Source organism: Eptesicus fuscus, chromosome 6, assembly GCF_027574615.1.
Source record: "Eptesicus fuscus isolate TK198812 chromosome 6, DD_ASM_mEF_20220401, whole genome shotgun sequence".
Taxonomy (NCBI): domain Eukaryota; kingdom Metazoa; phylum Chordata; class Mammalia; order Chiroptera; family Vespertilionidae; genus Eptesicus; species Eptesicus fuscus.
The window spans coordinates 104,748,173-104,768,793 of NC_072478.1; the positions used below are offsets into that span (position 1 = coordinate 104,748,173).

General features: G+C 57.8%; 1 protein-coding gene across 1 annotated transcript; it reads left to right on the forward strand.

Moving 5' to 3' along the window:
- The first annotated feature begins 543 nt into the window (after positions 1-543).
- HRH2 (histamine receptor H2) lies at positions 544-18,468 on the forward strand. Its single transcript, XM_028154564.2, has 2 exons — positions 544-1,619; positions 18,070-18,468. Exons 1-2 carry the CDS (start codon positions 544-546, stop codon positions 18,209-18,211), a joined length of 1,218 nt encoding a protein of 405 aa, XP_028010365.2. The 3' UTR covers positions 18,212-18,468.
- The last annotated feature ends 2,153 nt before the right edge of the window (positions 18,469-20,621 follow it).

The following is a 20,621-nucleotide window of genomic DNA, read 5'->3' on the forward strand; positions in this document are numbered from 1 at the left end:
AGGGCCACGCTCTCGGTCTGGTTTCAAAGCGCTCAACACCCGGCCTTCGCATTTTCAGCTCCTGCTCTCCAGTGGTCCCACGAGGGAGATGCAGCAGCCAGACCCCTGCCACGCGGACGGGAGCAGCTGCCAGCTCTGGAGAAGGATGCGGCCACGTCTCCACATGATCCCTCCTTCATAACCCCTGAGCCCCCTCCAGACACGTGCCCCACTGCCTCCGTCTCTGTGCAGAACCTGGAGAGACGAGGCCTGCTACAGGCCCGGGAGGAGGCCGGCTCTGAGGGGGGCGAGCTGAGGACTGGAGTTGGAACCACCAACTTCGCCTCCTCGCTGTTCGTGCTCATGCTCCTCCCCAACACCTCCTAGGAGCCTGACTTTATTTATTTCTAGAAAAAGCACCGAGTCGAGCCCTGTAGCCTTCCCACGATTGGATACTTCCTGTCGTCTCTGCGGGGCGGCCTGGAGCCCAGTGGCCGGCACACTGGGGAGCTGGGAGAGAAGCAGCGAGGGGCTGTGGCAGAGGAAGGAGCTCGGGGTGCCAGGATGGAGTCCAACGACACGGCCTCTGCCTCTTGCCTGGACTCTGCCGCGTTCAAGGTCTCCGTGAGCGTGGCACTCACCATCCTCATTCTCGTCACTATTGCCGGCAACGTGGTGGTCTGCCTGGCCGTGGGCCTGAACCGCCGGCTCCGCAGCCTGACCAACTGCTTCATCGTGTCCCTGGCCGTCACCGACCTGCTCCTCGGCCTCCTGGTGCTGCCCTTCTCGGCCTTCTACCAGCTCTCCTGCCGGTGGAGCTTCGGCAAGGTCTTCTGCAACATCTACACCAGCCTGGACGTCATGCTGTGCACGGCCTCCATCCTCAACCTCTTCATGATCAGCCTCGACCGCTACTGCGCGGTCACGGACCCCCTGCGCTACCCCGTGCTGGTCACCCCGGCCCGGGTGGGCGTCTCCCTGGTCTTGATTTGGGCCGTCTCCATCACCCTGTCCTTCCTGTCCATCCACCTGGGGTGGAACAGCAGGGACGAGGCCAGCGGGGTCAACCACACCCTCCTGCCCTGCAAAGTCCAGGTCAACCTGGTGTACGGCCTGGTGGACGGGCTGGTCACCTTCTACCTGCCCCTGCTGGTCATGTGCATCACCTACTTCCGCATCTTCAGGATCGCCCGGGAGCAGGCCAGGAGGATCCATCACGCCGCCTCCTGGAAGGCAGCCACCCTCCGGGAGCACAAAGCCACGGTGACGCTGGCCACCGTGATGGGGGCCTTCATCGTCTGCTGGTTCCCTTACTTCACCGTGTTCGTCTACCGGGGCCTGAGAGGGGACGACGCCGTCAACAAGACCTTCGAAGCCGTTGTTCTGTGGCTGGGCTACGCCAACTCGGCCCTGAACCCCATCCTGTACGCCGCCCTGAACAGAGACTTCCGCACGGCGTACCAGCAGCTCCTGCGCTGCCGGTATGGCGGCTGCACCGCCCACGACCCCTCTCTGAGGTACGACAGCTCTCGGCTCCCCAGGACTCGGAGCCACGGACCCGGGCAGCAGGAGGAGAAGCCCCTGAGGCTCCAGGTGTGGAGTGGCAGAGAGGTCACGGCGCCCCGGGGAGCCGCAGACAGGTAACTGCCCAGGACGGGGGCACAGGGAGAGGTCCCGCTGACGGGGACCGCCACGGTGGCCACTGCTCACAGGGTGCTGGGCCTCTCCATGAGGACTTCGCAGACCCTGGGCTGTGCTAGCATCCCCATGGAGGTGAAACTTTTCACCTCCACTTTAAAAGGACCCCAGCGTGGCCAGGGCCACAGGGCTGGGACCTGGACAGAGGCCCCCAGCTCCAGAACTTGTGGGCCCTTCGTCCCAGCTACGTTGTCCTGGCAGTCAGAGTGCTCAGGGCAAGGCCCAGCCCTGCCACGGAGCTGGCAGTCAGAGTGCTCCCTCACACGCTGCAGACAGCCGTCAGGGGGCCGCGCGAACGCCGGCGCCTGGGGGCGAGATGGGAAACCCCGCTGGCCCACTGAGCACGTCATGCATCAGCTCGTATGCTGGGGGCACTCCAGTCAGAGGAGAAAGCGGACTGGCTGAGCCGGGAAGGCAGGGCTGGGCTCCGTACCAGAGGTCTCAGGGGAGCACGGAAGGCTTAGAAGCCAGGGGGCCGCTCGGCGCTTTGGAGAGGGCTCTGGCTGCCCCTCAGATGAGGACGGGAAGGATGAGCCGGGCCACCCGTGCAGGGGCTGCGTCCCTGGTCTGTGAGAGAGGCGGGGAGAGCCGTGCCGCACCCAGGCGGCTATGGAAAAGTAGGCTTGGGGACGCTGGGGCTCGGGGTGCAGGAGATTTACGAGGAAGGATGTCCCAGGATCCGTCCCCAAGGAGTCTCCAGGCTTAAGAGATAAACAGGATCAGAGTGAGGCTTAGACACATCCACCGGTGACAAAGCCAATGCAGGTGATGAATGGGAAGCGGCACCGAGGGCTTGAGCGGCACGGAGACGCGCGCTGCGTGGAGAGGGAGGCGTGCTGGGCGTGAGAGGAAGGAGTGACGGTGCGGGAGAACACCTGGCACACGGGTGCGCTCAGTGGGCGTCTCTTTCCTTTCTCTTCTGCGGACCATGCCTTTGCCCCCAGAATGCTGGCCCGTGTGACTGACCCATTCATTCACCCACAAACATTTATCACATCCCCCCACAGGCTGAGAGCTGTGCTGGGCGCAGGGATGACGTTTTGGGCTTTTCCCAGCTCTGCCCTCGCTCACCGGAGCTTGAGCAAGTCCCGGCCTCAGTTTCCCCTTCTGGCAGAGTGCAGGGCCTGCCCTCCTGCGCTGCCCTGCTCACCTCCCAGAGCTGCCCCAAGCGCATGCGGGTGAAGGGATGCCATCGGGCTGGGACGGCCCTGGATGCAAGCTCCTTCTAGAGCCCCGTGTCCGTCTGAGGAAAGCGTGGCCACACCCTCTGGGATCTGGTCTCTGTGCATCTTAATGGGGGAAGACTGTCCAACTAGACCCCCCGGGGCCCCAGGTCCCCTCTGGCCCTTGCAGCCTCCACCCCGTCCACTGCTAACCGCTGCACCCAGCCTCCTCCCAGCCTCCCGGCCTCCAGACTCTCCTCTCAAATCCCTCCCCCAAGCCATCTGCAGGCGCCTCTCCGTAATGCCGATCGGCAGCCTTCACGCCCGGCCCTGGCGGGTAAGATGCCCGTCCGTGCCCTGCCACACTCCCTCATTCAGGAGGCGGCCTGAGTGACGAGTTAGTTCAAGAAGTAAACAGAGAACAAAGCGGGGGTGTGGACTCTCGGGGAGGCGCCGACGTGCTTCCGTCAGGTCCCGCACGCCACTTCCTCCTGCGCGGACCTGCGTGCCCTCCGGGCGAACAGGCTGCCGGACCCCTAATCCTTAGGGAAACACTCGGTGAGCACGTAAGGACTGGCACCCTCTGGGCACCCCGCCTGCCGGTTTTACAATCCTGCCATTGTTTCTCTGTGGTCCTCTGTCCCCAGCAAGGGTGCCAAGGGAGATAAAGCAAGAGCCCCACCCCACGCCGCCACTCACGCCACCTGTAGCTGCTCGGGGTGTAGCTGAGGAGCAGGCCGGCCGGGGTTCAGTGCAGCACGTGCCAAGGATGGAAACGCAGTGCACTGAGAGCCCGGGGGGCGGGGGGGTGGCACGTGGCCCAGGCAGCCCATCCCGGGAGCGGGCCAGTGAGCGGAGCCTTGAACGCAGACGGGAAAGACCCGCTCATCCAGGGTGGTGGACCCTTCAGACTCGTGGCCTCATTTCATCCTCCCACGACCCCATGAGCAGGTGCTTGTTCAGTCTCCACTTTACAGATGGCAAAACTGAGGCTCAGAAGTTAATGAAATTGCCCAAGTGACACAAGCTAGTGAGTCAGCCAAAGCCAAGGTCTGAGCGTCCGCAGAAACAGCAGCCCCCATTCCTGATAGGCCTGTGGGTGCCGGGCACACGGTGAGGTGTGTGTCCACCTGCTCGTCTGACCCTCACGCCACTGTGGGCGGGGGGCTAGGAGGACGCCGAGGCCAGCCGAGAGGCCGAGCCTGCCTGAGTCACACGTAGCGGCGATGGAATACCTGGGGGAGCAGTGGACTGGACGGAGGGGTCTGGGGGGCTGGGGGGGGGAGGGAGGAGGATGGGGAACCAGGTAAGGGGTTTGGGGGAGGGGACAGGAGGCCAAGCATAGATTTTCCCACCAAGGCTGCCAGGACAATCAGGACCTTGAATGACCATCCAGAAGGTCAGGTCAGCTCCCAGCTTCCCTGGTGCCGACAGCATGTCCTCCCTGGAGTCCGTCTACGGACAGAAACCCGTGTTGACCTGACCGAGAGCCCTTATCGCCTCTGAGGGGTGGGGCTGTCTGCTTAAGCAAGAATTCCAAGGGACCGATGTGGGCCTGCCCTTGGGGTGGCTGCAGGGTCAGCCAAGGGGAGACGCAGGAGCCAGAGAGGCCCAGCGGGCCTGTCGCCAGCCAGCAGCCACCTCCCAGCAGGACGCTCTGTCTGCCCCTTCCTGACCCCAACTGGCCTCCTTCACCCACTCTCCCCTCCGCCCTGGACAGCCCCGCCTGCCTCCTCTCTGATCCCCAGCCCCAGCCGCTCCCCTGCTCAGTAACCTCAGCAGAGGCTGCGTTAGCTTCTGAGGGCTGCTGTAACTAATGGCCATGAACCTGGTGGCGGAAAACACACAAATTCATTCTCTTACAGCTCGAGAGGCCTAGAGCCTGAGAGCAAGGTGTTGTCAGGGCTGGCTCCTCCTGGAGGCTCCCAAGCAGATCCGTGTCTTTGCCTTTTCCAGCCTCTGGGGGCCACCGCACTCCTTGGCTCCTGGCCTCTTCCTCCCACGCCCCCAACCTCTTGCCTCCATCCTCACACCTTCTCCTCCGCAGCCAGTCTCCCTCCACCTCCCTCTTACAATAGGGCACCTGTGACCACATTCAGGGCCCCTGGGAAAATCCAGGATAACTCCCCATCCTGAACTCCTTAACTTCATCAGACCTGCAGAGCCCCTTTTTGCTGCATAAGGTAACGTCCTCAGGTTACGGTGATGAGGGTGTGGACCTGTGGGAGGAGGCGGGTGTTCAGCACCCGCAAGTCCCAGCTCCTTCGCCTGTCACTGGAGGCCCTTCGTGATTTGGTCTCTGACCACTTCCTGCCACCACCCAGCCTCCCTCCACCCCCTCTGCCCCCGCCAGAGCAAACCACCCTGAGCGCGTTTGTTCAGGGATCTGCTTGCTGTGCGCCTGCGGTGTGGGCACAGCAGGCAGCAGGGCAGAGGCCCTCGTCTCTGAAGCATGTTCTCCGAGAGCAGTGGTTCTCAGAGCGTGGCCCCCGCAGCAGCAGGCGTCCCGGAGCGGAGCAGCCAGCCCGGGCCACACCGCCATCCGTGGCAGAGCGAGGGCTCGAGCCTAAGCTGTCTGGCCCCAAAGCCTGGGCTCTTTCCATGATGAAATGCTGCCCAGATTTGAAGTTAACCCCGACTCATAGGTACCAGGTGGGGAAACTAAGGCACAGGGGGGCTAAGGGACCTAGCTGAGGCCCACGGCAAGCTCGGGAGGGGCTGGGAGGGGCCCCTGTATCTCTGGACAGCTGCCCGGGACTCCGGGGCCCTCTCCAGCACTCACTGGAGAGCCCTGAGCAATCTCCCTGGCAGGGAGATAATATTCACACACTCCTGGGTATCAGCGTCTCCCTCCCTGGGCGTGGCACTTCCCGTTCCTACGGAGCCCGGAGCCCGGGCCTGCAGCGGCGATACTCCTGTGCCCGGAGACTGGAGTGGGGGCTCGAGAAAGACCTCAGGAGAAGAGGTACAAAGGGAGGCAAGGGTCCCCCACCTCTCCCGCCAGCTCTCCCCTCTGTCTCCTCTCCTTCCCTCTGCAGCCAGAGAGCATTTCCCCACATAAACGGGATTACGCACCGCCCCTCCTGGTGCACGTGGATAAAATATCCGACCACCAAGGCCCTGCACCCCACGGGCCATCTTCTCACCCCTCTTGGCACATCCTTGACACGTGACCAATGTCTGCTCCCCAGACTGTGAGCTCCCTGAGGGCAGGCCCGTGTCTGTGATGTTCACTGCTGTGTCCCTAGCACCGAGCACTGGGCCTGGCATAAGACATTTGTTGAATGAATGAATGAATGAATGCCTTGTTCTAGGTCCCCTAGAGAAGTGAATAATACTGCCCCCACTTTAGAGACCAGGAAACCAGGTCTCAGAGAAGAAAGTTCCAGGAACCTCGTGGGAGCTCAGAAGTCCCTGGTCCCCCTTTTCTAAACTGGACATCACAATGGGCCCCCCTCCAGATCGCTGGCATCAGGGGCAGGCCTCCCGGAGGAATCAGTGTCAGAGTCTCAGAGGCGAGAGAGGCCCCGCCCCTCACCATGTCACCGGCGAGCCCTGGAAGGCGAGGAGACCTGTCAAAAGCACAGGAAGTGCTCCGAGCTGGGGTGGGGTCCCCCACAGCCCAGACACTGTCCGCACGTCTGCAGGGCCTCGCCGGGCCAGAGGCGGGCCGGGGAGGGTGCGGCTGGCGTCTGTCCGGCTGTAAGTCCCGTCTGGGCAGCAGAGGAGGCCGTGGAGGGAGAGCAGCAGCTGGTGCTCAGGGAGGACGTTCCGTCAGTCCCCCCTCAGGAGCCGAACTTGTTTCCTGGGCTCTCACATCGTCTAACTCTGGCACGTGGATTCCAGCGTCCCTTTCAGAGGCGCCCAGCACGGCGTGCCCCGCCCTCCACGAGGGCCCCGCTGCCCCCTGTGCCCTCCGAGCCTGCGATGGCACCACAAGGCTGGGGGGGGGGGGTGCTCTCCCACCTCGGGTGGAAATGAGGGAGCCCGGCACCGTCCCGGCCCCGCCATAAGCTGGTTGGGTGACCTGGGCAGGTCCCTGGGCGTCTGAGCGGCCGCTCCTTACCATAAACCATGAGGATGTGCCCTGCAGAGTGAGCGCCGGAGGAGAGGGAGGCGGGGACGCGCACGAGCACACCCCTGGCGGCCGCAGGCCCTTGGACAGACGGGACTTTGTTCCTCGCGCCCATCCCTCTCCCGCTCCTCTCATCTGGCCATTTGGCTCGCTGTCTATCTTCCCTGAACAGCTCCGCTGGGATGTACGCCACACCCTACACAAACCCCGTTCCCAGTGTACGAGTCCCCGCTTTTCGTGCGTTCTCGGAGCTGTGCAGCCATCACCACAATGGACTTGAGAACATTTCCACCGCCCACCGCCCCCAAAAGAAACCCTATAGCCTTTTAGCTGTCACCCCGCAATCCCTGCTTCCCCAGCGGCCACTAACCTGCTGTCTTCCTGTCTCTGTAGACTCGCCTGTTCTGTTCATCCCTAACCGCCCGCTCTTCCACACCGGCTCCTCCGGCTGTGTTTGAGGTTCTCTCTCCTCTCCTTTCCCTTCCTCCCTGTGCTTCCTCTCTCCTGCCTGGCGTTTTCCTTCCCTCTGTTTCACCCCTCCCCCTTCCCTCCATCGTCCCACTTCTCCTTCACTGCGTACTTGGACTGGATGGCGGCTCTTGGCCGTTGGCAGGCCCTGGTGGACGGCTCCAGGCCGAGGCTATGCCCTGCACCCAGGTGTCCGCGCCCCCGTCCCTGCCTCCTGCCCTGCACCCAGGTGCCCGCGCCCCCGTCCCTGCCTCCTGCCCTGCACCCAGGTGCCCGCGCCCCCTTCCCTGCCTCCTGCCCTGCACCCAGGTGCCCACGCCCCCGTCCCTGCCTCCTGCCCCGGTGGCCTCTGAACGCCTGCTCCCAGCCTGCAGGGCCCGCACTCTGCACAGCGCTGGGCAGGGCCTGGGCAGGGCCGCGGCTCCAACAAGAAGTTCATCCTTTTCATCTTCCTCCCTTCAGAGAGTGTGGGGAGTGGGACCCCCGCTGCCCTGAGAGGGCGTCCGGGGAAGGGGAGCAGAGGGAGAGGAGGTGGAAAGCCTTTCACAGCCTCAGAAATCAAGGAGAATAAACCATGACCCCCCAGGAGTCACCGGAAAGGCAGAGAACCCCTCATTTACCCCCAGGGGCCTGTGCTTTTGAAGCCAGGCCCATCCTCCCGCTGGCTCCCTGCAGACCCTCAGCCCTGCCCTTTCCCACCTGTACTTTCCTCCGCTCTCTCTGACTCAGATCTGCTGGGCCTGCTGCGGGGCTGCCTGCCCAGGGGCTGGGACGGGAGGCGGGGAGCTGTGCTTCCAGGCCACTGCCAGGCGCTCTGTACCCTGAGAAAAGGCGGCTCCAGGTAAACAGACGAGGAGGCCAGTTGTCCAGGGAACGGCCCCAGGGCTCGCAGCTGGCCGGCAGAAGCAACTCTGGGCTTCAGTCCTGAAACCCCGGGGCCAGGAGCAGGCTGCAGACAGGGAAATTTGAATCCCATGTCATTTTTTACCAGTCACAAAATGCCATTCTTCTAGTCATGCCCCCACCCCCACCCCCACACACACCACTTCAAAAAAATAGGTGTGGGCTGGATTTGGCCCACAGGCTATAGTCTGCAACCCCTGGTGTAAAAGAAAGAGATGGGTGCCAATTCCAGCCCCTGCGCTTGCTGGCTGTGACTTTGGGCAGGTGGCTCGCCTTCTCTGAGCCTCAGCTTGCTCATCTGCAAAATGGGAATAAGAATGCCTCTCTGTGAAGACTGCAGAGGGGCGTAGCACCAATTTGTCCAAAGCTCGAGGCCCTGCCCCTGAGCCTGGTATCCCTCATCTGAAAATGGGGGGGCTTGGATCAGTCTCGAGAGACCATTCCAACACTAATTAGATATAAATGCTGAACAGGGAGAGAAATTAGGCCAAACCTCCGACTGTGTCTGTGTCAGGAATCATCAGGCCAGGGCCGTGAAGAACGTGTTTTTCATACTAATGAGTCGTTCTGAGTTGAGGAGGCAAATCCAGTAAAACGCGTCCTTGTCACGACCCGAGCTGGGAGTGCAGGGACCAGTGGCAGGAGGGGCGCAGACTGGGCGAAGGACGGGGCTGCGCACGGAGCCCTGGCCTGGTAGACGGGACCTGGGTTTCTCACGCCCTCTGCCACCAGCTGGCTGTGTGGCCGTGAGGAGAGACACCCCTCTCTGAGCCTAGGTGCCTCACCGGTCAGAGAGCTCAGCCTTCGGGGCAGCCACTGCCCCCGGAGCCGCTGCAATGAGTCCCGGCGCTCGGCTTCGGTGACACTGTTCACGAAACCCGCAAGGGCTGTTCCCGGCAACGTGGGGGGACAGGGACGGGTGCGCCTGACCCCAGTGGGCACTGCAGGGTGTCCACAGCCCCCGAGGCGCTCCTGGGGTGTGAGGACCACTCCCTCCCTCCCCGGGTTAGGAAGGGTGTGTGTGGGGAGGGGGGGGGGAGAGGGCAATGAGCTTGTCCCAGCTGCCAAAGAGGGGCAGACGGCTCTACACAGTATCCGTGGGTCTGCCGGGGGGGGGGGGGGGGCTCTGGCCGTGAGAAGGCTGCAGTGGACAGGGAGGGCCGCAGGTCTGGGCACTCCCCCCGCAGCCCCCCACCCCCGCCCCATGCATAGGGGACTCAGGGAACTTCCCTCTCCACACCGACTTGGGAGACACAGAATACTTATAAATACTGAGTTACTGTTGAAACGGAACATCAGAATGGAAAGGCAGAGAGAAACCCCATTCCTGTTCAGCCAGCGTCCACAATCCCTGGGGTCCAGCACCCGCTCCTGTCTTTCACGAGCAGACGGGGCCTTAATTTGGCAGCGAGAAGAGCCACACGTGGAATTTCTAAGCAGGCCACGTGTCTCCTGTTTGGGGGCCACTGAATCCTACTGATTTCACATTCACTCCGGCTTTGCATCATTCCCACGGGCTGCGTGTGGGGAGGAGGGCGCTAACGGAGGCGCCAGGCGAACAGGGAGGGGTACAGACACGTGTGCCGAGCCCGGACAAGGCAGGTGTGGGGCCGAGGGCCCAGCCCACGCTCCAGAAGGGGTGATGTCTCAGTTGACTCTGAAGGACAGTAGGAACTTTCTCTGCTGAGGGGCACAGGCTGGCGGTGTCATTCCAGGCAAAGGAACAGCGTGTGAGGGCTGGGGGCTGGGGCGGGGGGAGGACTCGAGGGCCATGGGGAGCCATTCAGTGGCCAGTCTGTTGGGAGGGCTCTGAAGGCAGACCTCCCCATGCTGCTGGCTGGGTGACCTTGGGCAAGTACTTCCTCTCTAAAGCTTTGTCCCCATCTGAGAAGTCAAGTTGCTGGTTACAGCACCTCCCTCCCAGGCTGGGGGCGGACCAAGGACATTAGTGCCTGTACCTGGACAGAAGCTCAGAGCCCAACCCATGTAAGACTCTGTCTCAGTCAGCTCGGGCGCCCACAGACCACACGCACATCTCCCAGGTCAGGGAGCTCAGCCCATTTCGGTGATAAACACAGGGACTTAAGAAGTTGAATGCAGTCAGTACAAGATCCTCTCGACACGCCCCACCCCCTCCATCTCTCCAGGGCAAGCTGAGTTCCCCAGGCTGTCTGGCCCCGCGGCATTCTCTGGACCGCTCTCCAGACCTGTCCCGCCTGAGACAGCACACGCCTGGCACACTGGCCCCTATTCAGTGACCAACTGCCTGGTGATGGTCACCAGTAACCGCCATGTGCCTGGGAGTCAGACTGCCTGGGAGCAGACTGACCTTGGGCATGTTACTTAACCTCTCCATGACTCGGTTTCTTCATCTGTAAAATGGGGGTGTTACTAGTACCTGCTGCCAAAGGTGGTTGTAAGGATTAAAGGAGGGAAGGGGGTGCAGTTGGGAGTAACAGCTGAGGGTTCAAATTTGAGCTTTGCTCCTGAGTGACTCCGGGGTATCACTCACCCACCAGAGCCTCAGTTTCCTGGTCTGTGCAATGGGGACACCTATGCTCACCTTACAGAGCCATCGGGAGGGCTCACCAAAAAAAGGATGCAAAACACACCTCGCTCAGGACCTAGCATGTGAGTGCTCAATAAACACTAGTCCTTGCCCATCACTCATTCCATCACCAGCACAATTCACAGACACCGGCCACGTGCAGGGCCCTTGGGGACGGTTACAGTCCCCGCCAGCCCCTCCCTCCATGAGCTCCCAGGCTGGTCCCAGGTTGTGACCCACCAGTGTTCAGGGATGTGCACCCTGGGAGGTCCCCGATCAAGATTCCTTTTAGGAGCCCAAAGCACTCTGACCCGCACCTCCATTGTCCTTGTCGTAGGGAGAAAATAAAAAGGGATTAATGGCTTGTGACTGTGACTGATTGCTTTCAGCTAAGTCCCAGGGAGTTCTGGGGAGCCTTTCCCAGATAAATGTCATCTTATTTGTCACGCACATAACAATGTTTGCTGAGCACTTGCAGGAAGTTGGCCCAGCTGGCTCTGACCCTTGCTCCTGAAGGGCAGAAAGAGAGCTCCACCTTATGGACTTCCGATTGGCTGATGTCCCTGCCCATCATACCTGCCCATGGCCCACCCCTTCAAAGCAGATGCTGGCCCAGGCAAACCCTGTGTTGGCTCCCAGAAAATGAGGAGAAGTCCCTGAAAAAGTACTTTCTTCCGTGAGTCGAGCGGTGACGTTTGATCGTCTGCCTATTGGGCAGGGTGTTGGTTTGTGGTGGGAAACAAAGGTTTATAAAGATAACACTGACCGGGCTCGGCGTAACTTGGCGTCCTGACATGTTCACCTCGGAGCTCATTTCAGAACAACCAGACATGAGGCCTGGCCTGGTGAAGAGGGCGCCCAGGTTTTGGTAAAAGCCCGAGGCGAGGAAAGGCCTGGTGGTCCTGCCTGGCTCCCGGGGCCGGAGAGAGCCACCCCCTCACTGTCCTCCACTCCCCCTTCCTCCTGGAGGATGGGGCTTCCCAGGAACCTCGCTCCCGGGCGCTGGTGACACTGACCCCATGGCATGGCGGTTCTCCCGTGTTATTGGGCACGGGACGAGCCAGGGTTCGGGGACCAGCCCAGACCTCAGTACAGTCCCTCAACTGCCAGTTGTTGGTGACATTCGGGGCAAAGCAGCCGATGGCTGTGGCCGCCGCAGGAAACAAGGGCGGGGGCGGTAGAGGAGGCCGCTTAGAATTCCAAACCATTTCCTTCTCCCGTCTCATCTCACGGCTTCAACGGCCCTTCCCCTGGAATGATCCCCCTTTTACAGATGGCTGAGACCCACACCCAGGAAACCTCACACTTTCTCCCAATCATGGCTGGCGCTCCGAGGTGTTGGCTGAAATGGCACCGTCCTAAGGGTGGGGGTGGGGGGCTGGGGGGTGGGGGTTCCGCCCACGAGACTCTCCAGGCTAGCAGCAGTGGGAAGGTGGCTCGGGAAATAAAGCCTGCGTGGGACACGCGCACGGGGTGAGGGCTGCCAGAGAGGCTGTGGGAGCGCCCTGCTCTGAGGACCTGGGGAAGTCAGAAGACAGAAAGTCACTGTCTGAGCAGATGTACCGGGTTTTTCATTCACTAGTTCACATGACTGAGCACCGACGGTAAACCTGGATAGTGGGTAGAAGATGAAAGATCCAGGCCTGCCTTTCGTGTGGGAGACAGACAGACTGACGCTTAACCGAGGAGGTAAGCACCTCTGCCGAGGGCCGAGGCTCTGGGAGGGAGTCACATCCTGGGAGACCTCAGACACGGCTTCCCACACGAGCTGATGCCTCAACAGTCTTGAAACCAAAGCAGAAGTTGAACAGCCAGAAAAGTGAATGAATTGAATGAATGAATGAATGAATGAATGAATGAATGAATGAAGGCCTTTCCAGCACTGGGAACAGCATGTGCCGTGGGGCACACACCAGGAAGAGCAGAGGAACGTGTGCATGCGGTGCTTCTGCGTGTGTGGGAATCTGCACTGTCAGTGCTACAGGGTGAGGGACAGGGCACTGGCGTTCATTGCCTGTGGTCCTTACAACGGTCCCAGGAGGGTGCTGTCACTACCATGTCCTAGAGGGGAAGACCAGGCTCCCAGAGGCTTCTCATACAGAGTGGCTCTGAGACGGGGTCCTGACCCCTGCTGGCGAGACGGAGTATAACAGCCTCGACAGGAAAAGAACTTTTACTTAGGGATTCAGATCCAAAGACTGTTTACTTAGGGATGCTGCTAGTCAGGACGCTGCTGACTGCGCTCTGCAGAAAGCCAATTAAAGGAAACGGGGATTGGCAGAGAGAGGGAATCGGCTCATAGACCTGAAGAGACCAAGAGCAGCTTCAAGCATAACTGGATCAAATACTTAATTGTCATTAGAAGTGTGTCTTTCTCCAGCTCCCAACTCAATTTCACACTATGGTGACTTCATTCTCAGTCAGGGTGTCCCCAGGGGGCCACCAGCACGCCACGCTGACACCGTACCGTTGTAATGGCCCCGTGGAAAATACGTCCCTTCCTACTGCTTCTACACAAGGTTTCAGGCTTCCCTTTCACTGGCTGGGAGGGGCCATGTGTGACCCTCAAACCCACACCTGGGGCCAGGGCAAAGAATAGGAGGTCAACCCCCCGCCCCCCCCCCACACACACACACACTATGAGTGCGGAGGTTGGATCCCAAAGAAAAGGCCAGGTGCTGTTCCCCAGAGGAGCGGAATGGATGGGGGGCGTGGGGGGGCGGAGGGGGGTGACAGTGACAGGTGTTTACCACAGGCACCTATGGGGTGGCAGACACCGTATTCTGTGCTCTCCTAGAATCCCATTGGAATCCCTTAGCTTTAAGTGTCAGGGCTCAGCGCAAAGATGGGCCATGAAGGGGCCCAGCAATCTTAAACCTACCAGTATCTCCAGAAGTGTGTAAGGTAATGGAGTCCACACAATGTGGGAAGCCAGCGTGGTGTCTCGTCCCAGCTCTCACTCGGCATGGATGGCAAGCTAAGCAAAGGAGGAGGGGCTCCGTGCCACTGGACTTAAGTCAAATAATGTTAACTATGCGTGTTACCAAAATTTCGTAACAAGGTAAAATTCCATATGGTAAGGAGGAAAAAGAATGAGAGAGAAAAAAAAGGCAACTTAAGACAAAGCAAGGAAAAACGGGAAATTTGAGAAAAGGTGGAGCAAATATAAAACTCAAAATCACATTGAAGAAATCTGTCAGGATAGATTAGTAATCACAGCACCTGTAAATGGGACAAGCTGGCCAATGGGGGAAAAAATGAAGATCAGACCTGATTTTTTATATCCAATCAAATATTTTTTACAAGAGTGAGACATGAGGAGACAAAAATGTTGAAAGTATAAGGAAGGAAAAATAAGATAAACTAGGCAAATACTAACCAAAAGAAATCTGTGTAGCTAAAGTCCTATCAGACAAGATGAACAGAAAGCAAAAAGTATCACTCAAGATTAAGATTGTCATCATATTTTTAAAGAGATTCAATTCACCAGAAAGATAGCTTGCATGTACCAAATAAACTGACTTCAAAACTATATAAAGTGAAATTGATAGAACTACACAGAGAAGTTAACCATTAATGCCACAAATACATAATATGAAGAATGAAAGGGCAATATTATTTAGGATGTTGTAGAGATTAAAAATGGTAAGATCGATTTTATGCCCCAAACAAGAGAACACGCAGATACTGTGAACAAATTCCTAGCAAAACAGGCCTTGCCAAACCTGACTTGAGAAGAAATAGAAAAACTGATTGGTCCTCTCAGCATTAGAAATAAATGAAATGAATGGAATGAATGGAATACCAGCAACACTTGGCTTTGCAAAGCAGTTCCACCCAACACTCAAGGAGCAGCTCGTTCCAGTCCTGACAAACGCTATCAGAGGAGAGAAAAAGGGAAGCTTGGCCACTTATGTGATGAGGCCACTCTGGTGTAGATTCAAAAGCAAGCATGCGAAGGGAAATGGTAAAAAAAACAGAGACAACTCCGCTATCCCTCAACAGGGGGTGGATAAACTGGAGTATCTATATATATATAAAAGCCTAAGCGACCATTATGAGACCAGTCGCTATGACTTGCACTGACCACCAGGGGGCAGGTGCTCAATGCAGGAGCTGCCCTCTGGTGGTCAGTGCACTCCCACAGCCAACCTCCCATGGTCCCTCCCCCCCACCCACTGGCTGGCCCCTATCAGGCCGGCTGGACTGGGTGAGACGGCCCCAATCGGCCCTGATCACCAGCCAGGCTGAGGGACCCCACCCATGCACAAATTCGTGCACCAGGCCTCTAGTATCCACATAATGGGATCCCTCACAACAGTGAAGATGAACCATAGATTCACACATGACACAGTCTAATCTCATAAATCTAACATTAACCAACCAGCACCACAAAGGTAGCTACAGAAGAAGTCATGAAACAAGATTGCATGTCTATAAAAGTAAAAGGCAGCCAGAACAACACCATATATTTTTTAGGGAAACATAAATGTTTGCTGAAACAAGTCGAAGGCTAGTAAAGTTGTGTTTCTCATCCTGAGAGGTGGTTACTCCTGCATCCATTTAACATTCTTTCATTTTCTCTAAACCATGTGTATGTGTTTTTATAGTCTCTGGATATATGAGTCCATTTCATTTTAAAATATTTAATGATGAAATTGACATGTAGCAAAAAGTATGTCTGAGTAGAGGAGTTATTTGAGATGTTCATTTTGTTTTGTTAACTTCTATGCTCTGTATTTTATCATGAACATGAGATATTTCCATAGTAATCTTATTTTAAGTGATTTTTTTTTTCCAGCCCTTTAGGAGAAGGAAAGTAGTTATTTCCTAGCTTAGAGCTAGCCTTTCTTTGATAATTTTGTTCATTTCAGTGAAAGTCACTTTATCAGAGCCACAGGCTAGATCTGGAATATTGACCCAAGGCAAATACCTACCTGCCTGCGTGGTCAAATATATACACTGTAGAATACCTCTGGGCCAGAGATATGACCTTGAGGTGCAGGGAGGCTGGGTGTGCTCGGGGAAGGAGAGCTGGGGCCTCCAGCATTTAAAGGACGCATGGGTGTTGGCTGTGGCCGTTGGCTGTGTCCTTGCTCACAAAGCTTTGCCAAGTCAGGCTTTCAAATATACAGCTCCCATCTGAGGGACCCCGAGGGGAAGTTCTCCCTCTCTCCGTGCGGGAGGGAGAAGGAACGGTGAGCTTGACTCCCCAGGTGGCTTCACAGATAACGGCTGGAGCGGAGGCAGAGTGAGCTTCATGGGACCTCCCGAGGAACCGAGATTGGTCTCAGGACCAAGGGAGGGATGGCTCCTTTGGTTGGCAGTGGACAAGGAAAGCGACCACTCCAGCCTAGGCAGGGAAGTGAGGAGCGAGGCAGAATTTGTGGCCTTAGAGCTGAAGCCAGACCCTGCCCTGCCCTGCCCTGGAGCTGCAGATCTGCCCAAAGAATCTCTAGGGACCCCACGTCAAGCTCGGCTTCCGTCTGAGCCAAGGGCGAGCTGGCATGGCCGGGGACTGTGACAGCGCTCTCCAAACAAGTCGTTTGCAAATCCTCTCTCCGTCCAGCTCAGCTCACCGTCCTCCCACACCTGCATTATACACACTTAGATGTCTACACCAGCTGTTTTCGCTGAAAGACATTTATAAGAAACCTTTATATCGTCACCATAAATGGAAATGCAGTATCGTGTGTGGAAAATGATGCAATAACTCAGGACTGTCATCAGTTTGGCCAGATCCAACTGCCGGAGCAAAGCTCTCAGCCTGGGCCGTGCTCTCTGTTACAAAGACAGATGCAGGTGTTAGGGGCCGAAACCCAGGAGTCTGGCTGAGCCGTTGCCTCCGACCCCACAGGGCTGGCGGTCGGGACGAGGAAGGAATCTGAGGGAACGTCGCTGAAGGGAAAGCTGGTCTGCCACCCACATCCTAGCGGGCAGCAGGGCGGAGGAGCTCCGTGTGCCCACAAGTACGGGAGGTCCTCTGCTTTCCAAAATGTATGTCAGATACTTTGTGAAAAAAACTGTCCTGCCAAGCATTGGGCTTACACACCTTCAGCGGCCTCAGCTTCCATCAGATTGGCATTAGCTGAGGACCTACTGAGTGCCAGCCACCTTGCAGGGTTTGGAGGGCAAGCATCTTGCCTACGGGGAGCAGACATTCTAATGGAGAGACAGAGTTGCTCACAACTGACTTGGATGCAAGGCTGACTGAATCTTTGTGCCACCTTCTCCCAACCTTCCCCCAGCTCATGCGAGGCATGCTGTGGGTGTTCGGGAATCCTTTCACTAAGATTCAGAAATACCAAACATCAACTGGGCTCCTACTCTGAGCCAGACTTTGGGACACTTAATCCTTTCAATAATTAGAAAGGTATAAAGGGTATATGTAAAGGTATATATCTATATACACTGAGCGGCCAGATTATGATGATCTCTGAACGCATAATAATCTGGCCACTCAGTGTATATCCTATATAATAAAAGGCTAATATGCAAATTGTCCCCTCGACCAGGAGTTCGACCAGCAGGCAGGCCGGCCAACTGCCCATGTCCCTTCCCCCTGGCCAGGCTGGCCGGACCCCACCCATGCACGAATTCATGCACCAGGCCTCTAATATATATATATTATATATAGTGGCAAGATTATTATGCGTTCAGAGATCATCATAATCTGGCCACTCAGTGTATATAAAAGGCTAATGTGCAAAGTGTCCCCTCAGGAGTTCAATGGGGAGACCAGGAGTTCAATCGCTCGCTATGATGTGTGCTGACCACCACGGGGTGGCGCGGAATGAAGGAAGGCCGCAGCCAGCAGCCGGCAGCTGGGGAAGGAAGGTCCTGGCCGGCAGCCGGAAGGCCCCAATCGGCCCTGATCGTGGCCAGGCCTAGGGACCCTACCTGTGCACAGAATCATGCACCGGGCCTCTAGTATTATATATAAAGGTAGTTAACCTCATATACCTCATATACATAAGGGCTTAAGTCACTTGACCAAGGGCACACGGCATGTTAGAAGCAGATTTGGGATTTGATAGCAGGTGTCTAGAATGCTCCCCCTGTGGACTGAGGGAAGAAGTTACCGTTGTACATGGGGGTCTGGCCCCCTTCCCACCCCACCCTTCTTGGGGCCTGGTATAGAAGAAGCAAAGGCCAGAGGCTAGGCCCTGGCCCCCCCCCCCCCGGGCCTTGCTCAGCGATCCCTGCAGCCCTGACCTGTGCTTGTGTCTCCTCAGGAAGCCTGCACTGTCCTGCACCGCGAGCTCCAGCAACCTTCTGAGCTGCTGCAAGAGTCTGTGGGGGCGTCGATTCCTCCAGAGACACGGGGGAGGCCCCTCGGAGCAGCCACTGAGGACACCACCCTCCCAGGCTGCCTAGACCCGGCCCCAGGACACTGAAGATACTGCTCCCGGTCACCAAGATGTGACTCCTGGAGCCCCTAAGGGCCCAGCGGCCCCCAAAGCCACCGAGGAGGCCCCCTCAGTGACTCCCAGAGCACACACTGGGGTGCCAGGGTCCACAGGCCCTGTCTGTACTCAGCATTCCCAGAGAGGAGAGGTGTTCAGGACTTCTTGGAGCCCAAGCTCACAGTGGTGCTGGCCCCGAGTCCTGAGCAGAGATGGGGGGACATGTGGGATGTGTGCATGTGTGTGCACGGATGTGAACGTGCCCTCTGGGCACAGCAGAGGGTGTTGCCATAAAGTGCTAGCCTCTCGTTCCCTCTGGGTCCTGCAGGAGAAAGGGAGGGAAGGGAAGGGTAGGGAAAGGAGGAAATTAGTCTTCAATGAGACCTACTATATGTGAGGTACTTCACCTGCATGAGCTCCCATAATCCTATCACTGGGACAAGGATCACTATCCTTACTTTACAGAGGTGGAAACTGAGGCTCAGAGAAGCACGGGGCCAAACCCAAGGCCACGCAGCTAGAATGTGCGCCTGGCTCATAGGAGTCACTGGTAAAACAGTTGTTGACAGAATGAATGAATGAACAAATGAAGGAAGGGTGGATGGGTGAAATGAACAAATGAAGGGAGGATGGGTGAAAAGCCAGGCCTCAAGCCCACACTCTAGACACTACACTACACTGCCTCTTGGGAGAGAGGTCAAGATGTTTCCTTGACTGAGCCCACCCGTGAGGCTCAGACCAGAGCCTGGGGTCCCCCATGCTGCAGCATGAGTAGCCTTGCAGGGGAAAGTGTGCCGGCACCAGGGAGGGAGGGGAAGAAGTTGAGGGGATGCAATAGACATGAGTAGAGGAGTTGACCCCACAGCACCCTCTGCTGGGATGCATGACCCTGGTGAGTCAGGGGACCCCTCTGAGCATCTCTGCTCCTCTGTCCTAGGAGGTAAGCGCCCTGTCCTGTGTCTAGGGTGCTGACAGCCGCAGGGAGGTGGGGGTGTCCATGGACTCTCCTCGCTGACCACTACCCCCCTGAGCCCACTCTTCCCCTCGTTCCAAGACCCCGTCCTGGTGTCCCCTCCCTGCCCACCATGCCTTTCAGTCCCCCCTGCAGCTCCCTGTCCCCTCCTGGCCATCAGTGTGGCTGCTCCCCGAGCCTCCTCCTCTCACGGAGATTTCTCTGCTTCTGTGGCCTCGTCTACACCCTGGAGACTGACCTTACGCAGAGACTCATCCCTGAGCAGATCTGTATCTGGAGCCCAGACTCCTGGCAGCGTTCCCACTGCTGCCTCCACAGCGCCTCACCTGGGTGTTCTGAAGGCACCTCACCCCGAGCATGTCCAAACTACCCTGGACCTTTCTCCCAGCACCTGCTCCTCTCCTGGGGTTCCCCTTCTCAGACTTCGAAGGCCGAGGGTCAGTCCTGGCATTCTCTCCACCTGCCCTGTCATCGCTCCATCCCATTGCCGTCCCCTGCGTCAGGACCATGAGATAGCTCTGGACCGCCCTCAGCATTCCCCACTTGCCTCCCTCCAGCCCACGCCCCACCCACAGCCACAGCGCAAATGCAACTGTCTATCGCAGTGGTCGGCAAACCGCGGCTCGCGAGCCACATGTGGTTTGCCGCTCTGTTGACTAATGAGTTTGCCGACCACTGGTCTATCGCATGGCCCACCTTTCGGTCCACGCACAGATGTGTCCACAACCTGAAATGCTCTTCCTGGCCTTTCGGCCACACTCTCAGCTAAAAGCCCTTCTGGAGGCAGTCTTCCCCGACCCTCCCTACAGGCCAGGCTGACGCACACCCCGGCGCTGTCCTGGGAAGCCGCTGGCATGTTGCGATACATGGCTGTCCGTGATTTCCTGGCCCCTGTTCGCTCAGGCGGTCACGGGTTCTGCCTGTGTCTGTTTTTGTTGTTGTTGTTTTAATGTTTTTATTGATTTCAGAGAGGAAGGGAGAGGGAGAGAGAGATAGAAACATCAATGGTGAGAGACCATCATTGACCAGCTGCCTTCTACACGCCCCCTGTTGGGGATTGAGCCCACAACCTGAACATGTGCCCTGACTGGGAATCCAACTGTGACCTCCTGGTTCCTGGCCACTGAGCCCCACCCAGGGCTGCCTGTGTCTGTTGGCTACTGTATGTCTAGACCCTAGAAGACTGTTGGGCACATAGTAGGAGCTTTAAGCAGCTTACCCGCCCGCCAGTGCACCTGAAGGCATGATTTTCCCCGATGGCCGCAGTTATCCAGTCTCTTAGCCTGATTCCTTCTGGGAGCCCCAGAATCCCTTCCTTGGAAGTTTTCCCCGGAGTCTAAGGCAGGGGGGTCTCTAAGTCATGGCCAAAGAGTTGGAGGCATAAGGCTGGTCTGGCTCATCACAGATA

Bases quoted from the DNA above. Each gene is read 5' to 3' on its own strand.
- HRH2 (XM_028154564.2), top strand. From the start codon at position 544: ATGGAGTCCAACGACACGGCCTCTGCCTCTTGCCTGGACTCTGCCGCG. The intron at 1,620-18,069 runs GTAACTGCCCAG...GTGTCTCCTCAG, and splicing joins CCCCGGGGAGCCGCAGACAG to GAAGCCTGCACTGTCCTGCA.